Source organism: Corvus kubaryi, unplaced genomic scaffold, assembly GCF_017639235.1.
Source record: "Corvus kubaryi isolate FWS band 111438036 unplaced genomic scaffold, C.kubaryi_AGA036_p1.0 65065, whole genome shotgun sequence".
In the NCBI taxonomy this organism is placed as follows: Eukaryota; Metazoa; Chordata; class Aves; order Passeriformes; family Corvidae; genus Corvus; species Corvus kubaryi.
The window spans coordinates 1-13,977 of NW_024581736.1; the positions used below are offsets into that span (position 1 = coordinate 1).

General features: G+C 45.4%; 2 protein-coding genes across 5 annotated transcripts in view; one reads left to right on the forward strand and one right to left on the reverse strand.

The window, feature by feature from the left end:
- Positions 1-48: 48 nt before the first annotated feature.
- LOC121672966 (dynein regulatory complex subunit 3-like) lies at positions 49-4,283 on the reverse strand. The gene is made up of 4 exons (XM_042045924.1): positions 4,196-4,283; positions 3,184-3,357; positions 1,668-1,784; positions 49-313 (listed from the first exon to the last, which is right to left on the reverse strand). Exons 2-4 carry the CDS (start codon positions 3,338-3,340, stop codon positions 93-95), a joined length of 495 nt encoding a protein of 164 aa, XP_041901858.1. The 5' UTR covers positions 3,341-3,357; positions 4,196-4,283; the 3' UTR covers positions 49-92.
- A 424-nt stretch (positions 4,284-4,707) lies between these two features.
- The window catches only part of LOC121672965 (TOM1-like protein 2), a 56,806-nt gene continuing 47,536 nt past the window's right edge, over positions 4,708-13,977 (forward strand). For 3 of the 4 annotated variants that reach the window (XM_042045920.1, XM_042045921.1, XM_042045923.1), the window contains exon 1: positions 4,708-4,810. In XM_042045920.1, coding sequence (XP_041901854.1) covers positions 4,759-4,810 — 52 coding nt within the window. In that variant the 5' untranslated portion in view covers positions 4,708-4,758. The remainder of the gene's footprint in view (positions 4,811-13,977) is intronic. The other variant, XM_042045922.1, reaches the window with a different exon arrangement.

Sequence of the window (13,977 nt, forward strand, 5' to 3'; positions counted from 1 at the left end):
AGGACCAAAACCATAGCTCAGAAATACTTTGAAATCCTGAAGAGAATTTCATCAGCTAAGGAGGGGCTTGGACACAATGGCAAATGCCAGTTTTAGAATATCTGATCCTTCGACAGGGAATATTTGCAAAGCCAGGGAACACTCACATCTTCCAGAATGGACAGGTTATTCTTCCCTACAGAGAAAATCTGCAGCTCTTGCAATGCGTCCATGTGCTCAAGTTTAGATATTCTGTTACTGTAGAGACTGAGGTCCTGCAGTTTGACAAGGGTATCCAGGCCCTCAATTACTTCAATATTGTTGAAGGACAGGTCTGGGGAAGAGTTTAGAAATCAAACATTACATTATTTCTTGCAGAACACCCTGATTCTGCCCTTGCAGTTAGTTCTGGATGTAGGAGTTTATGTACAGATTTTTCTCAGGGGTGGTCAGTGTCCCACAGGAAAGGCTCAGCATTAAATCATCCTCCATCCCGATCTCCTCCTTGCAATGGTCTGTGCAACTTTTAAATGAGAGAAAAAGCTGAAGTTAGTCCATGCAGAGTCCACATACACAGCCTGAAATGGACTTCTGCCTTACAGGGAAACACAAAAAAGGGGTGGGGAAATACCCTAAAGAGGGCAATTTCTGTGACAAATCTGACACCATCTTGTTTCTTGCAGACTCTGGCCTGCCACACCAATGCCACAGTTGTGGTCGTTCCTACAGGACCAAGATATGGCAGTTCCACATCAGCATAATTATGCAAAGGCTCACTTTAGCTGTTTCACTTATTGAAATATCCTCTTCTCCTGCCAGAACATCTCTCCTAACACCTACACTCACCATGACTAAGGGCAGGATTTGCCCTTGGGCTAGTACTGAGAAAGCCAAGAGTCCGAAAACAGTTTATGAGGTCTCTTGGGTGGCTGACACACTCGTGTAGCAGCAGCTGAACCACTGCAGCCTTTGGGCAAAGGGAATATGTGAGTGTCTTTCAAAACACTCTGCTTACACTGTGGAGATCAGTTGGTGATTCACAAGTGCATCAGTCATCTGTGGAGCAGAACAGTGCAGACAACTGGGCGGAAGAACCCATTAGACATTTCACAATGTGCTTACAAGCTGAAGCCCTGCATGCTGAGGATATATTTAGAATTCCAACCAGCAGCATGGCTGCAGTTCCAGGGAATGCTCTAAGCTGTGCATCTGTGTAGCTGCAAGCAGTCACATAAGGATACAAGGATGGGCACTCCTTGGGACAACAATGACACCAAGCCCTTAAGGATACAGGGGTAAAGATGGTGGGTTGTAGGCTCTGGAATGCCTGCAGCAGCTTTGAAAACAAAATACAGGCTTCTAAATAACAGAGGTGTTTCCATAAATATTCCTGAAAGTCACCCTAAACACAATACAAATCTTGGAAACAACCTTGAAACCTCAGCTTCCTGTTCCTGCCACACCAAATGCATTAAACCCAGTTTTTAAACATTTGAAGGATTGTTTTGCAGCTCTGATACTCAGGCATTTTGACATTTGACAGTCAAATAAGGAGACATAGAGACAGCTGACAGCCTTCCCAGGGTAAGCTCCTATCAGTCGTGTTTGAGAAGGAAGGTGACATCGTGGTTTATCACAGATTGCTTTGCACCTGTGAAGGCATCCAACCTCCTATGCCTGTATCTCACCAAGCCATACAAGGTGAACCAGACTCTCCAGACCTTCTATCTTCTCAATGACGTTGTTGTCCAGCTGCAGTTTAGTCAGATTCCCTAATGGCCACAGATTATCAATCTGCAGGATACCTAAAGCCGCAGGAAAAAAAAGAAAATAAAAGAAAATTGCTTTTCATGTGAGACAGCTTCGTTTTAGCAGACACGCTGCCTTGCACAAGGAAAACACATCCAGTCTTGCCTCCAAAAGGATTTTCAGCATGTGATGAGTGCCCTGGAGAGCTCAGAGGTGCACTGGCTGGACGAGATTTCAATGAAACAGCCCACTTAACCTCAGTGTCCTGCACCAGTGCACGCTGCTCATCAGTGAGGCCAACGAGGCGTGCAGGGGATGCTGACTACGGCCCTGCACTCCAGTGGCTTTATGAATCCTCTGCTAGGAGGCCTCGACCTTCATTTTCCTCTCCAGCTCCAAGCGGGAGGTTTGGGATGAGACTCTGCTTTTCTCTGCATTTGCAGTCTAGCAGTGCCCAGCCCCTGCTTTTGTAAATGACTCTCCTGCTCCCAGGATTCTCATCACAGGGGAAGAAGTTGGAGTCTACTCTTTCTGTGAAGGCTGCAGTTTAGAACTAATCAATATCCCTGCATTTAGTTTCCTCCAAAAACAGAATCACAAGGGCAGGCCGTTAGTCCCCACAGCAAAGCATCAGGACCAAGGCGACAGGAAATACAGAACATTCTCACTCCCATTTCTCTTTCCCCTGCAATGGCTTCCCCAAAGATTTCATCTGCTGTCCTGCTATCCTTATTTAATGAGGGCACAATAAACCAAGGAATTGCATGCACAAAATATTCACACAGTTCTGTATTTTGTATTTGCAAACAAATCTATGCAGGATCAGGTCAAGGGAGTCTTTTCTAAGAAAATCAACTCATACACACATTATTTTACTGGAGCACACAAAGAACAATCAACAGTAGATTTTTGCCTATGAAATTACCCCTCTTCCCCAAATACTCAAATATTGAGCCAAATGTTCTTCCTTTTCATTTTTTGAGTGCAAGTTTACAACAGGTTTGACAGTAGGAGGCAAGCTGTGGTAATGCTATGGATGACCAGAGAATGCCATCAGATTGGATTGTAATCACCATAATCTCCCAAACAGCTCTCCCATAATCACCAGCCGTGGCAGAGCCTACCCAGGGCTGGATTTGGCCACGTACCGAGGGGCCTAATAGGCCTGTGGCCTGTAGGTGTCAGCACAATATAAATGTTAAATGAGAACAGCAGTTGACAATAAGAGTGGGAAGTGAAGCAGCTTTGAAGTTACCCACCAGCAAAAGCACCTGGCTCCCTCTGATGAAGCTACTTTGTACAGGTATGAGCAAAAGTCTAACTCCAGACATTAATTTTCACATAATAAATCCAAGCTAATAATGATTGCTTAATTGCCAGTTACCCACTTCATGCTTTATTCTATTACCTTCTAGCAAAAGAAGAGGGAAAATATGTATATATTCTGATACTCACTTTTAAAACTAAGCTGTAGCTCTGTCACAACCTTAAAGTTAGTATTTTCCACTCTGGCAAGATCTCCAAGGTCCTCTGGACACTTCTCTTCGATGGCTTTCTGAACCATTTCATCATCAATAATGTTTGGCTCAACATTACTGAAAAACTGACTCATTGTGAGACGGAATCAGCCTTAGATGACAGAAAAGAAAAAGAAATTATATCAGTGCCTGGCTACTATTTCTAGCAATCCCAGAATCCCAAAATGGTTTGGGTTGGAAGGGACCTTAAAGATATCTCATTCCATCCCCTGCCATGGATAGGGACACCTTCCACCAGCCCAGGTTGCTCCAAGTCCCATCCAGCCTGGCCGTGGACACTTTCAGGGATGGGGAATCCACAACTTCTCTTGTCAGCCTATTCCAATGCTTGACAACCCTTTCAGTGAAGAAATTTTTCATGGAAATTTAAATATCACTAATATTGCCCTGGGGGCAATGAGACTGTTGGGCTTTTTCGAAGTGTGCAGAGTTAATGAATCAGTGTGACAGACTTGAACTGTCAAACTTTTGCTTGCATAAGATGTTGATAATTACAGAGTAAGTTCTGATTTATTTTTGCATAGGACAGGAATAATAAATGTCAGAGTTCAGAGAGTTCTGTTTTCATCATGGCATTTCACTAACAAACCAAACCCCTCTGTGGCCGAGGAGCAGCAGGTTCTGGATTTATCCATCTTTGACCTTCCTCTCCCACTTCCTTGTACTATCCCAGAATGGTTTAGGTTGGGAGGGACCTTAAAACCCATCTTGTTCCACCCCTGCCATGGGCAGGGACACCTTGCACTAGACCAGGTTGCTCCAATCCCCGTCCAACCTGTCCTTGAACACTCCCAGGGATGTGAACTCGTCCAGCGTCTCTTCAGTCAATGCCGGTTCTAACCACCCCTGCCCGGTGGGTGAGAAGAGGCCGCCGCCTCCCGCTCCCAGAACCCACCGAAGCCCAGATCCTGGCCCATCAGGCCTCTCACCCGCAGGTCCCCTGGGCTCTGGGTCGGTTCCCGGTTCCCGGTTCCCGGTTCCCGGCCCCCACCCGCGCCTCGCCTCCCGTCGCTACGGAAGCACGGGTGCGTTGCTACGGGCGGTCACGTGAGAGACTCAGCCGCCAATGGGCGGGGAGTGGGTGGGAAGGCCGGCTACCAATCAGAGCGCGAGAAATCCGTGTAAGCCAATCAATGCCGGGACCATGCCCTCGAGACGGAGAGGTCTCGAATGATTGATGTTCCTTTTACCCAATAATGTTACAGATAGGTTCGGCCTTTGCCCAATGGAGAATGGCGTCTCGGTGTCCCCGCTGTCCATCAAAGGGAGGGCGGGGAAAGGGCGGGACTACCGCGGGGGCGGGGCCCTCGCTTGACAGTGATGGACACACCCTTTAACCAATAGTGTTGCGGCACGTCCTGAAGCTGTCCAATCGAGCGTAGGGAGGCGGGACATGCCTGTCAGGACTCGCTGTGGTTGGTGCGCGGGGCTGTCGGTCAGGGCGCGGTGAGGGAGGGGCGGGCACCGGGCCGCTGTTTGTTGTCATCCCAAGATGGAGTTTCTGCTGGGGAATCCGTTCAGCACCCCGGTGGGGCAGAGCCTCGGTACGGCGGCCTGGGGAGCGCGGAGGGGTCCAGGAGAGCCCGACGAGACAGCGGGGGCTTCGGCCAGCGGGCGGGGCTGGACGCAGCGGGGGGCTCTGGGGGTCGGTAAGGGGCTGTGGGGGGTCTATGAGGAGCTGTGGGAGCGGTGGGTGGATAGTCTGTGAGAGCCCATGGGGAAAATTTGGGCTCGGTAAGGAGCTCTGGGGCTTAGTGGAGGTTATGCGTTATGGGGATCAGTGGGGATTGATTGATTGATTGATTGGGCATCTGGAGGTGGTGAGGCAGCTCTGGGGGCTGTGAGAGGCCTCTGGGAGTCTGGGAGGGTCTCTGGGGAGCAGGGATTCCAGGGTTGGTGGGAGCTTGGAGGTGTTGGAAGGCTTTTGCGTTTTGGGAGTGCTGGAGGCCTCAGTGGGGGCTCTGGAGTTAGTGGGGGTCGTGGAGAGGGATCAGTGGGCAGGCGAGGCCGGGGGAGCAGGGAGGGCTTTGGGCAGGCTGTTGTCCGTGAGAAGAGAGTGACTCCACATCGAGATGGATGCGGGAAAGTTGCTGCATCCCCCAACTCCTTTTCCTGAAGTTGAGCACCTTCTTCCAGACCACCCTGTCATTGATCCAGCTTTTCCCAAAGTACTGAAACCTCCCTGTACCTCTGAGTAGGCAGGGGGGTGATGTGGTTTAGAGATACAAATACGCACTCGGTTTTCAGCCTGGAGCCTGAATTGTGGTTTTGGTAATGCTTTGGTGCCATTAGCAGGCTATTCTGAGCAAGCTTTCACTGTGTGGCCAGTCAAGGCCTCCCTGGGCTGCTGTGGCTACTCCCTCCCACAGGCATGTTCTTTCATGGCTACTAATGTTTTGGTCTGGGTTGCCATGGCTGGGGCAAAGAAGAGAAAGGAGAAAGCCTGGGCACCACTTGTGCAGAGTTTGGTAACTGAGTTTTCATCTCAGCTGGGTGGGCTCTCAGTGCCTCCTGCTTTCCTCTTTTGGGCCCTGGAGAAATTGAATATCTCTGACATTGTGGTGGGAAGGAACAGGCTGGCTCAGGTTCCTGCAGTGCAGGAGGGCGGGCAGTCCCAAAGCCAAGGTGATGCTCAGTCGAGCATGTCTGCTGCGAGGGAAGGCTGGGAGAACTGGGATTGTTCAGCCTGGAAAAGAGAAGGCCTTGGGATGACCTAGTTGTGGCCTTCCAATACCTGAAGGAAACCTACAGGAAAGATGAAGAGAGACTATTTACAAGGGTCTGGTGTGACAGGACAAGAGGGAATGGCTTCAAACTGACAAGGGCGTAGGGGTGGATGGAATATTGGGAAGAAATTCTTCCCTGTGAAGGTGGTAAGGCCTTTGCACAGGTTGCTGGAGAAGTTGTGGCTGCCTCATCCCTGGGAATGTTCCAGGCCAGGCTGGATGGGGCTTGGAGCAACCTGGGATAGTGGAAGGTCTCCCTGTCTGTGGCAGGGGGTGGAATGAGATGATCTTTAAGGTCCCTTCCAACCCAAACCACTCTGTGATTCTGTAACATACAGCTCTGCGTAGTCTAGCCTGTAGCTGCTCTACGTTGACTTATGGAATGATGGAAGTCTTTGAAAATTATAGTGGAGAAAACTTTGCAGAGTGTCACCTCATGGCTTCAAACCTCTTTTATCATCCTTTCCTCATCCCCATGTGCAGGGACACCCCTTGTTGAGGTAAAGGGGCCCTTGCATGGGTGAGTCTCACGCTGTGGTCTGAGCATGGCCGGACTCTCTTTGTCAGGCTATGTGGAGCATATGTATAACTTGCTGTTTATCCTCAGCCATCTGGGGTGTTTATTTCTTCTGCTTAGGGAGAGAAGTGCTGGGAATCGGGGGAGAATAATGAGAACAGCTCAGCTGAAAGGTGATTTTGGAATGAATTGGCTTTGTTGTGTTTGGCCATCAGAGCACCCCTGCCAGGAGAGCTGCTGCTGGGCCAGGCCTCTGCCGTCAGCCTGGGAAGGGAAGGCAGCAATTTCTCCTTCTTCATTGGCAGCTTCTTTCAGCATCAGTCAGTGGTTTGAAGGAGCTGAAGGATTGTTGGGGGACAGGGAGGGAGGAGCAGTAAAATCTTCTTTTTTAGCCTTCTGCCTCTTTAAGTCCAGAGTGCAAAGGTTTTCACAGCTCTCACATCCCTTCTCTCACTGAATGAGCGGTTGCTGCCAGCTTTGAGGCTTTGAACACTGAGCTGCTTCCATCAGATAAGGTTAGGTGTGCAGCTTCCCTTAATGCAAAATTCAGCTGCACTTTCAGAATGTTTTTTTTTTACTCCCAGGGGGAAGAGATAACTGCAGATTTTATTTTGGAAGACAAATTTTTCTGCTTCTCCTATCGCTGCCAGTTATCCCTTTCTGAGACAGCAGTAAAACAAAAGCATGCCTTGTTCTCAGACACTGCTATTTGCCCAGTGCTTCCACAGTTTGTTTTTCCAATGAGCTTGTGGAATATAATTTTCACTTATGTTTCTCTTCATTCATTGAAAGAAATGGAATAATTTTGTATTTCTGTTTAAACATATTGTGTTGTACACAGTTGTGATGTTTTCAAGCAAGGCCTAACACTCACCATAAGGGAGAATTGCAGAAAATCCTGTAGGTCCATCAGCACACCAAGAATGTGTGTTCTCTGCCAGGAAGTAGCAGAGGTTCACGAGAAGATTTAATTAGGGCTCTACAATATCTGCAGATAAATGCCAGGTCTGAAAGAACAAAGATGTCAGAAAAGGTTTGGGAAGAGCTGAGAGAGGTAATACAAAGGATTTTCTCTTTTCTCCTCTTTATCTGGATAATGTCTGAAGCTAGGCAGGCTTTTTATGTTAACTCTTGCTTAATGTGGGAAAGTAATGCTAGGATGAGCTCAGAGGATTTGTAATGGAGATGGATAGAGTCTCCTGCATCTAAAGTGCCAGTTGAAGTGGCAGCCAGGTTCCTCATGGCTGAAACCGACCTGATTTTTGAACTGGCTTATATGGTACCCTGTATTTAATTCCCAGTGGTGGCATAGCAGAAACAATATAAGCCATCACCATGGCTGCTAATTATGAACCTTACCTAATTTGGCTATAGTACTTAAATTGCCCTCTGGACACTAAACTGGCCTTGTGTCTCCAGCAAGGTCCTCTCCTGAGAAGAGCAGGTGGTTTTTGGTGGGGCTGTTGTGTGGAAGGCAGGCAGCTGTACCTGAGAGATTCCTGAACTTAAACCATTTTCATTCCATATTGCTTTTAACCTGGAGGTTGCTGTGAAGGGAGCTTATAGCATCATTTTACATATAAACCAAAAATCTCACCCAGGATTTTGTAGCAGAATCCAATACTTCCCAAAGGTTTTGTGAGGTGTTTTTCAGAAGGTCTTTGTGACAGCTGGTGAGAGTCTAGAGGGCGGAATTGGGTGCCGTGGGTTTCGTAGGCTGCCAAGTACATCGAGGTTGACAAGACCCTTTGTGGCATTGGTTGCTGGCCCAGTTCTTATGACTGAACTGTTTATTTTTTCCAATCACTACTGTAAATACTATCTTGAAGAATATCCCAACCAGTGAGGAGCAGAAGAGCAGGAAGATGTGTAGTAAAGCAGCGCTGACAGAGTGCTTGCTGTGTGGAGAGGGATTGGCCTGGAGAAAAAGCTGCAATTTACAGTAGTGGGAATTTGCCTTGAGATTCACCATCCTGCCATAAATTGCATTTTTATCTTTCTTTGTTCAATGGAGCCATCTTTAAAGTGTCACCACTCTATTCAAGGTTATTAGAACAAATACCCTTGCTGCAGGTTGGCGAAAACATCTTCGCCGATTAAAGCTGATTGAATTACCAGAATGTGGAGTGCTGGTGACTCTTTTGTGGCCATTCTGCTTATTTGATAGTGGCCATATGGCTTACATGTGAAGACACGAGAAAGCCTGGTTTAGTTTTTTTGGTTTTACTCTGGAGACTTTGCAAAGGCTTCAGGAAAATGCTTATTTCTTTGAATCCAAACCAAGCCTTGCTGCTGCCCGCCTCATGCAGGTGCAGAGGGCTGACCTGGGGCAGTGAGGTGTGAAATGGGCTCCTCACGGGGTGCTGGACAGGGGCATCAAGGTCAGTTTTGGTCAGGCTCTGGTCAGGGCTCTGTGTGCTGCTGAACTCAGCTCTTCTCACTGCAGCCCCAAATCTGCCTGACCCAGAGCCAAAGACCTCTGGGAGGGAAGTTCAGCACCTGAATTCAGTGCAGCGAGACTTGAAAGTTAATTTTTAACAATACAGTAGAAAGGACGTTGTCCTGTGTGGCTGGGAGTGGGGATCAGGTGCTACTGGTTTACACCCCTGGTCCCTGTTGCTGAAGGGAAGTCTCAATGCATGGTGCCAGTCTGGGCTCTTGCCTTGGAGTCTGTTTTTGGAGGAGGAGCAGTGTGGTGATTTAATACAGAGTATTGTGTAAGGAGGCTACAAAAACAAGGTTTCAGCAAAAGATACAGAGGCACTTTATAGAAGCAACAGTGTGGCAGACAGCTTTTCAATTGATTTGTATCAAAGCACTTGCAGTTTCCATTCAAGGCTGTTAAATTGATAATATGTATAGTGGATACAGTCTGTTTTCAGAGCTGGTGTTTTGTTCCGGCCTGCCCCCCCCCCCCTTTTTTTTTCTTTTTAATGGGAAAATGCTCCAGCTAAGGGGGTTTAAAACACCTTTTTATTTTCCCTTCCGTGAGAAGCACTTGAGCCCTTTCTTCAGGTTTCTTATATCTCTAAGATTTTTATGAGTCTTAGAATAAAAACGGTTCCTAAATAAATGAGTTGATAGCTGCATGCAGGAACAGAGAAATACATTAGAGCCAGCAGCCCGTGGTAGTCCTGCAGGAGGCATTAATCCAGGCTCTCTTGTCCACAATTTCCCTAAATTCCCTTCAAAGTAAACTTACTACTTTGCTGTGCTGTATGTGAAACATTTTTTTTAAAGACAAGCCTTTCCCCAGTGCTAGAAATCAGTGTTTAAAGTGCACACCATACTCTTAGAATGTGGTCCCCATAAAATATCATTTTTGCAGTGTGCTGTTGGGCTCTGAATCCTCTCTCTCTTCATTCATTGCCTTATAATAAAATAAAACATCCTTTGCATTTACCCATAACCACGGAGGCGTTGTCCCCTGGTCTAAGGGAAGTTTTTGTCAGTACAAGGTGGCAGTAACTTTTCTTGCTGTATCAGAAAGATGAATTTTGCCTTTGCCTGCAGTAAAAAGGGCACAAGAAGTTCTCTCCTCAGAGCTGAAGTACTTTTCTAGGTACTCCTGTAGCTGGTCAGTTAGAAATCCAGGCCCCCCCACTGCTCATTCAGAATTGTGCTTGTCATGCAAAAAGAGCCTGATAAAGTGCTTTTAGTTTTATAAGATTATTTGGATCTGCTTTCACTTCATGACAATGGATTATGTTGTAAGGAAAATCTCCATGAAATATGAAAATGGATATCTTTGCTTTTAGAAGAGCAAATAAATACTGAGTCATGAATCTGGCAACTTGGAGAAACTACCTACACGTGTGAAGCTGGGTAATTAGTATAATACCATTTAATACTGGGTTTCTAAGACTGGATTTATTTTATAGGCACAAAAGCAGATTGTAGTTTGTGAAGGTATTATAACATGTATTTTTGAGTAATGCTGTTTTATCTCTTTCAGCATGCTACGCTTAAATGTATATTCCATATGCTTCTAATAGCTGTCTGTATGTAAGAGTGAGGACAGCTTGTTCCCAGTTTGTTACTGCTCTGTTCATGAACTCAGCAGATTTTTTTAAACTTCATATTTAAAATATGCTTGCCTAAAAGCCCCAGGAAATCCCCCACAAACCCTTCCAACAGTTTTAATATTTCATTCAAAACAATTTTCCCCCAAAAAAGTACTGTGTGTTTTCCTTAGTGAGGAACAGTTTTAAGGTAGGCAGACTTTCCTATGAATTCATAAACTACACTGAGTTTTTAATTAACAGTTTTTGAAGGTGATGAAGGCATTTGTGGTATTCTCAGTGATAGCAGTCAGTGGAGGGACAGCAACAGCTCTTGCAGAAGTTTTGGTGAGATGATCCCTCCTGGGGAAGGTGCTGCCTGGTACCTTCAGGACTGGGGCTCTTCGAGGCTGGCCTAGCAACCTCCTTCCTCATCTGGTGTTTCCTACTTGACTAAAAGTCATTTCATCCTTTGTGTTTGGGTTTAAAATCTGTACAATGTATAGGTGATAAGAGCATAAATGTTTAGAGAACACAGGGAGAAAGGACATTGTGGGAGCCCTGAGACGTGAGGAAGGGCCCCTAAAGCCTGTGAAATGCAGCGATGAGTCTGTGCAGATCATCCAGAACTTGTTTTCCTCTTTCTCATTTGCATCTGCCTGGGGAATTCCTAGTTTTCTATGTAAAAAAAACTTGTAGCTGGGCATAAAAATCCTACCAAGAATAGATAAGTCTTATCTTCTGTATTTGTGTAGTTATTCTGCTGATGGTCTGCCCGATCATTTCAGTTTCTGTCAGTGGCAAAAGGCTCTTTTTAAACTGATGGTGCTTCAGCACATAAGATACCGGTCTAGAAGCTTTGCTAGAGCTGGGTCTCTCTTCGCTTAGGAGCAGCTCCTTTGCTACAGGTGAACATGTTTTTATACAACCCAGGGAGTCAGATCTTCCATCTATAGGTAACATTTCCCATTGCTCAAGAGGGAGAGATGCAAATAAATCCAGCCAGTCTGTTATTGGCAGCACTGTCTCTAAATTTAAATATGCACTCCATGGTAGTTCTCTACCTGACAGAATTGTGAGGTGGGCTCCAAAATGTAGTAACTCATTTCAAAATCAAAGATGAAGGATGAAAAAAATCCATGCCCTGTCTGTGTTTGAGCAATTCCTGGCATGGCTGTGTATGGACTATTTACCCATGCTCCTGGATCTCTTGGTTCACAGCATTTGGCAGCTCAGTGTAGTCGCAGAGAGCTTCAGGAGACTCAAAAATGAGGAGATACTCAGAAGAAACCTGTTGAATAAGTTGGTTACCTTGTAGCCTGCTTATTCTTTGAGCGTAAGGCATCCTGTTTCCCAGTTGGTCCTCAGAAACGTTCTGGGTTAAATTAGCTTGGGAAGAAATTCAGATCAAAGAAAACATACACAAAGTGAAGGCGCAGATTTGTGTTGTAAACTGTGTTTGAATCCCAAGAATTTTTCAGAGCATTGATTTCTTGTTCTTAAGGCAGGAAAGACTTCGTTGCATCCCAAATGTGGTCAGGAATGTTGAAGAGGTTAACTTGAACATGTTGCATCCTCTTTATTTCCATGGGATACATTTATTGCAAGAAATATGACTGGTTTTTTATTTGACCCAAATAACAAAAAAATTCTGGGTTTTTGCCTAGCTTAGTAAATGCAGAAAGTCTTTTTTAAAAATCTGGTATTTCCTGACTTTTTTTTATTAAAAAAAAACCCCTTTTGTTTTGTCTCAATTACAGCTTTCTGCATTTATTTTCCTTTTGGAAGGAAGGGGGTGTCTTTCCTTGCCTATAAACACAAAAAACTACCTTGAGCATATTAAATAAATTGCAAGCTTCAGCAGCTTTGTCAGCACATTTTGGAAAGTTTTTATGATATTCTGGGCCTACAGGTGAGGGCTATTTCATAGCTTTGTCTTCCGAGACTAATAAATACATCTGTATATTTAATAGAGGCATTTTACTTAAGCTTTGGTGACCAAATACTTACTGAAATACAGTTAATTTTTTTTAGACAACCGCAAGGCTTTAATTAGTAGTTTTGTCCAAAAAGTCCTGCCTGAAGTAAGGTTTTGACTGAAGTGATCCAGAGATTAGATACTATGTTGTAGCTTTTCCTCAAAAACCTCCTTGACTGCAGTTGAAGCAATGGACATCTGTTTGGCTCAACACTTTTCCCTCTTTTATATAAGTTGTTGAGGATCTTAACTGCTCAGTTGTCACCAAAAAGCTCTCTGATCAGTTAACAGAGTGTTAAGGAATTTCACCAGTTAATTGGTTCCTAATTTAAGGATTAGGAGAGAAAATACACAAATTTTATTGGAATATTTCATCTGGAGTGAGTCTTGAAATCCGCCTCCACACTGTGACCTGAGTTATTTCCTGAATGCTGTCTGGTATTTTCCTGAGCAGGTGTTATGGGATATAGGCATGATAAGATGATTGATAGTGGGATGTAGAGGTTGGGCTGGATGCAGCATGTATTTGGGTTTGTGTTACCCTGAGCTCACATTTAAGCTGTTGTAGTAAATAGCTTGGTTTTTTTTCATTATCTTTGAGCTGCCCTTTCTCTACTGATTTTCGGTGGTTTTAATTAGAAGGGTATTTTGCTGAAAAGAGCGAACTCAGACCTTTGTGAAATTTTCTGCTAGTACAAATAATGGTAAATCTGAAATCACTTATTAGACAAGAAGTTGTTATGGCAACTATAAGATGGTTGGCTAATCAGAGAGTGAGATCAGTTTTTATTTACAAGTGTAATGAGCAATTAAGTTTGAGCAGCTGTCAGACTTGGAAAGTGATTAAAGTTCAGCAAACAACCCAAATGGGTCAGTGTTCAGTTCTGATGGTTTTCTGACACTGCAGCTTGATCATCTGTGGGTTTTACCTACTATAATTAAAACTGCCTTTTAAATCCCTATCCATGCCAATGACTTGGCATAGCCAGTGAGTAGAAAAACCCCTTTTCCTACCAGGTTCCTTAATGGGTATTGCCTGGAGTCTTGATGTGGGTAATGAGGTATTTCACGTGTAGCATTGCTTAAAGCAAAGCTCAGTTTGGATGCAGAATCATCTCCTGGCTGTCGGTGATCACCAGGAGGGAGCTGGAGTGGTGCAGCCTCGCTCAGCCTTTGCACCTCTAAAGGCTCCCTTTCATTAAAAGCAGCATTACGCAGTTGTTGGTTGCTTAGGGAGCTGCTGCTGGGCTCAGAGGAAGGACGTGCACAGTGTACATGAACATTAAACCCAAAGGAAGTGGAGAAAGTCGTGATTCACCCAGAAACAGGAGGGAATGCCCAGGAGAAGCTGACCTTGGCCAGAGCTGGTGAAGCTCTGTCATTGGGCTGGTCACAGTGAACAGGGCAGGCTGCTGGTCCTCATGGCTTTCCCAAGCAGGAACTGGTTCTCTGCAGATTCCAGAAGATTGCATGTGTTCACACTGGGAAA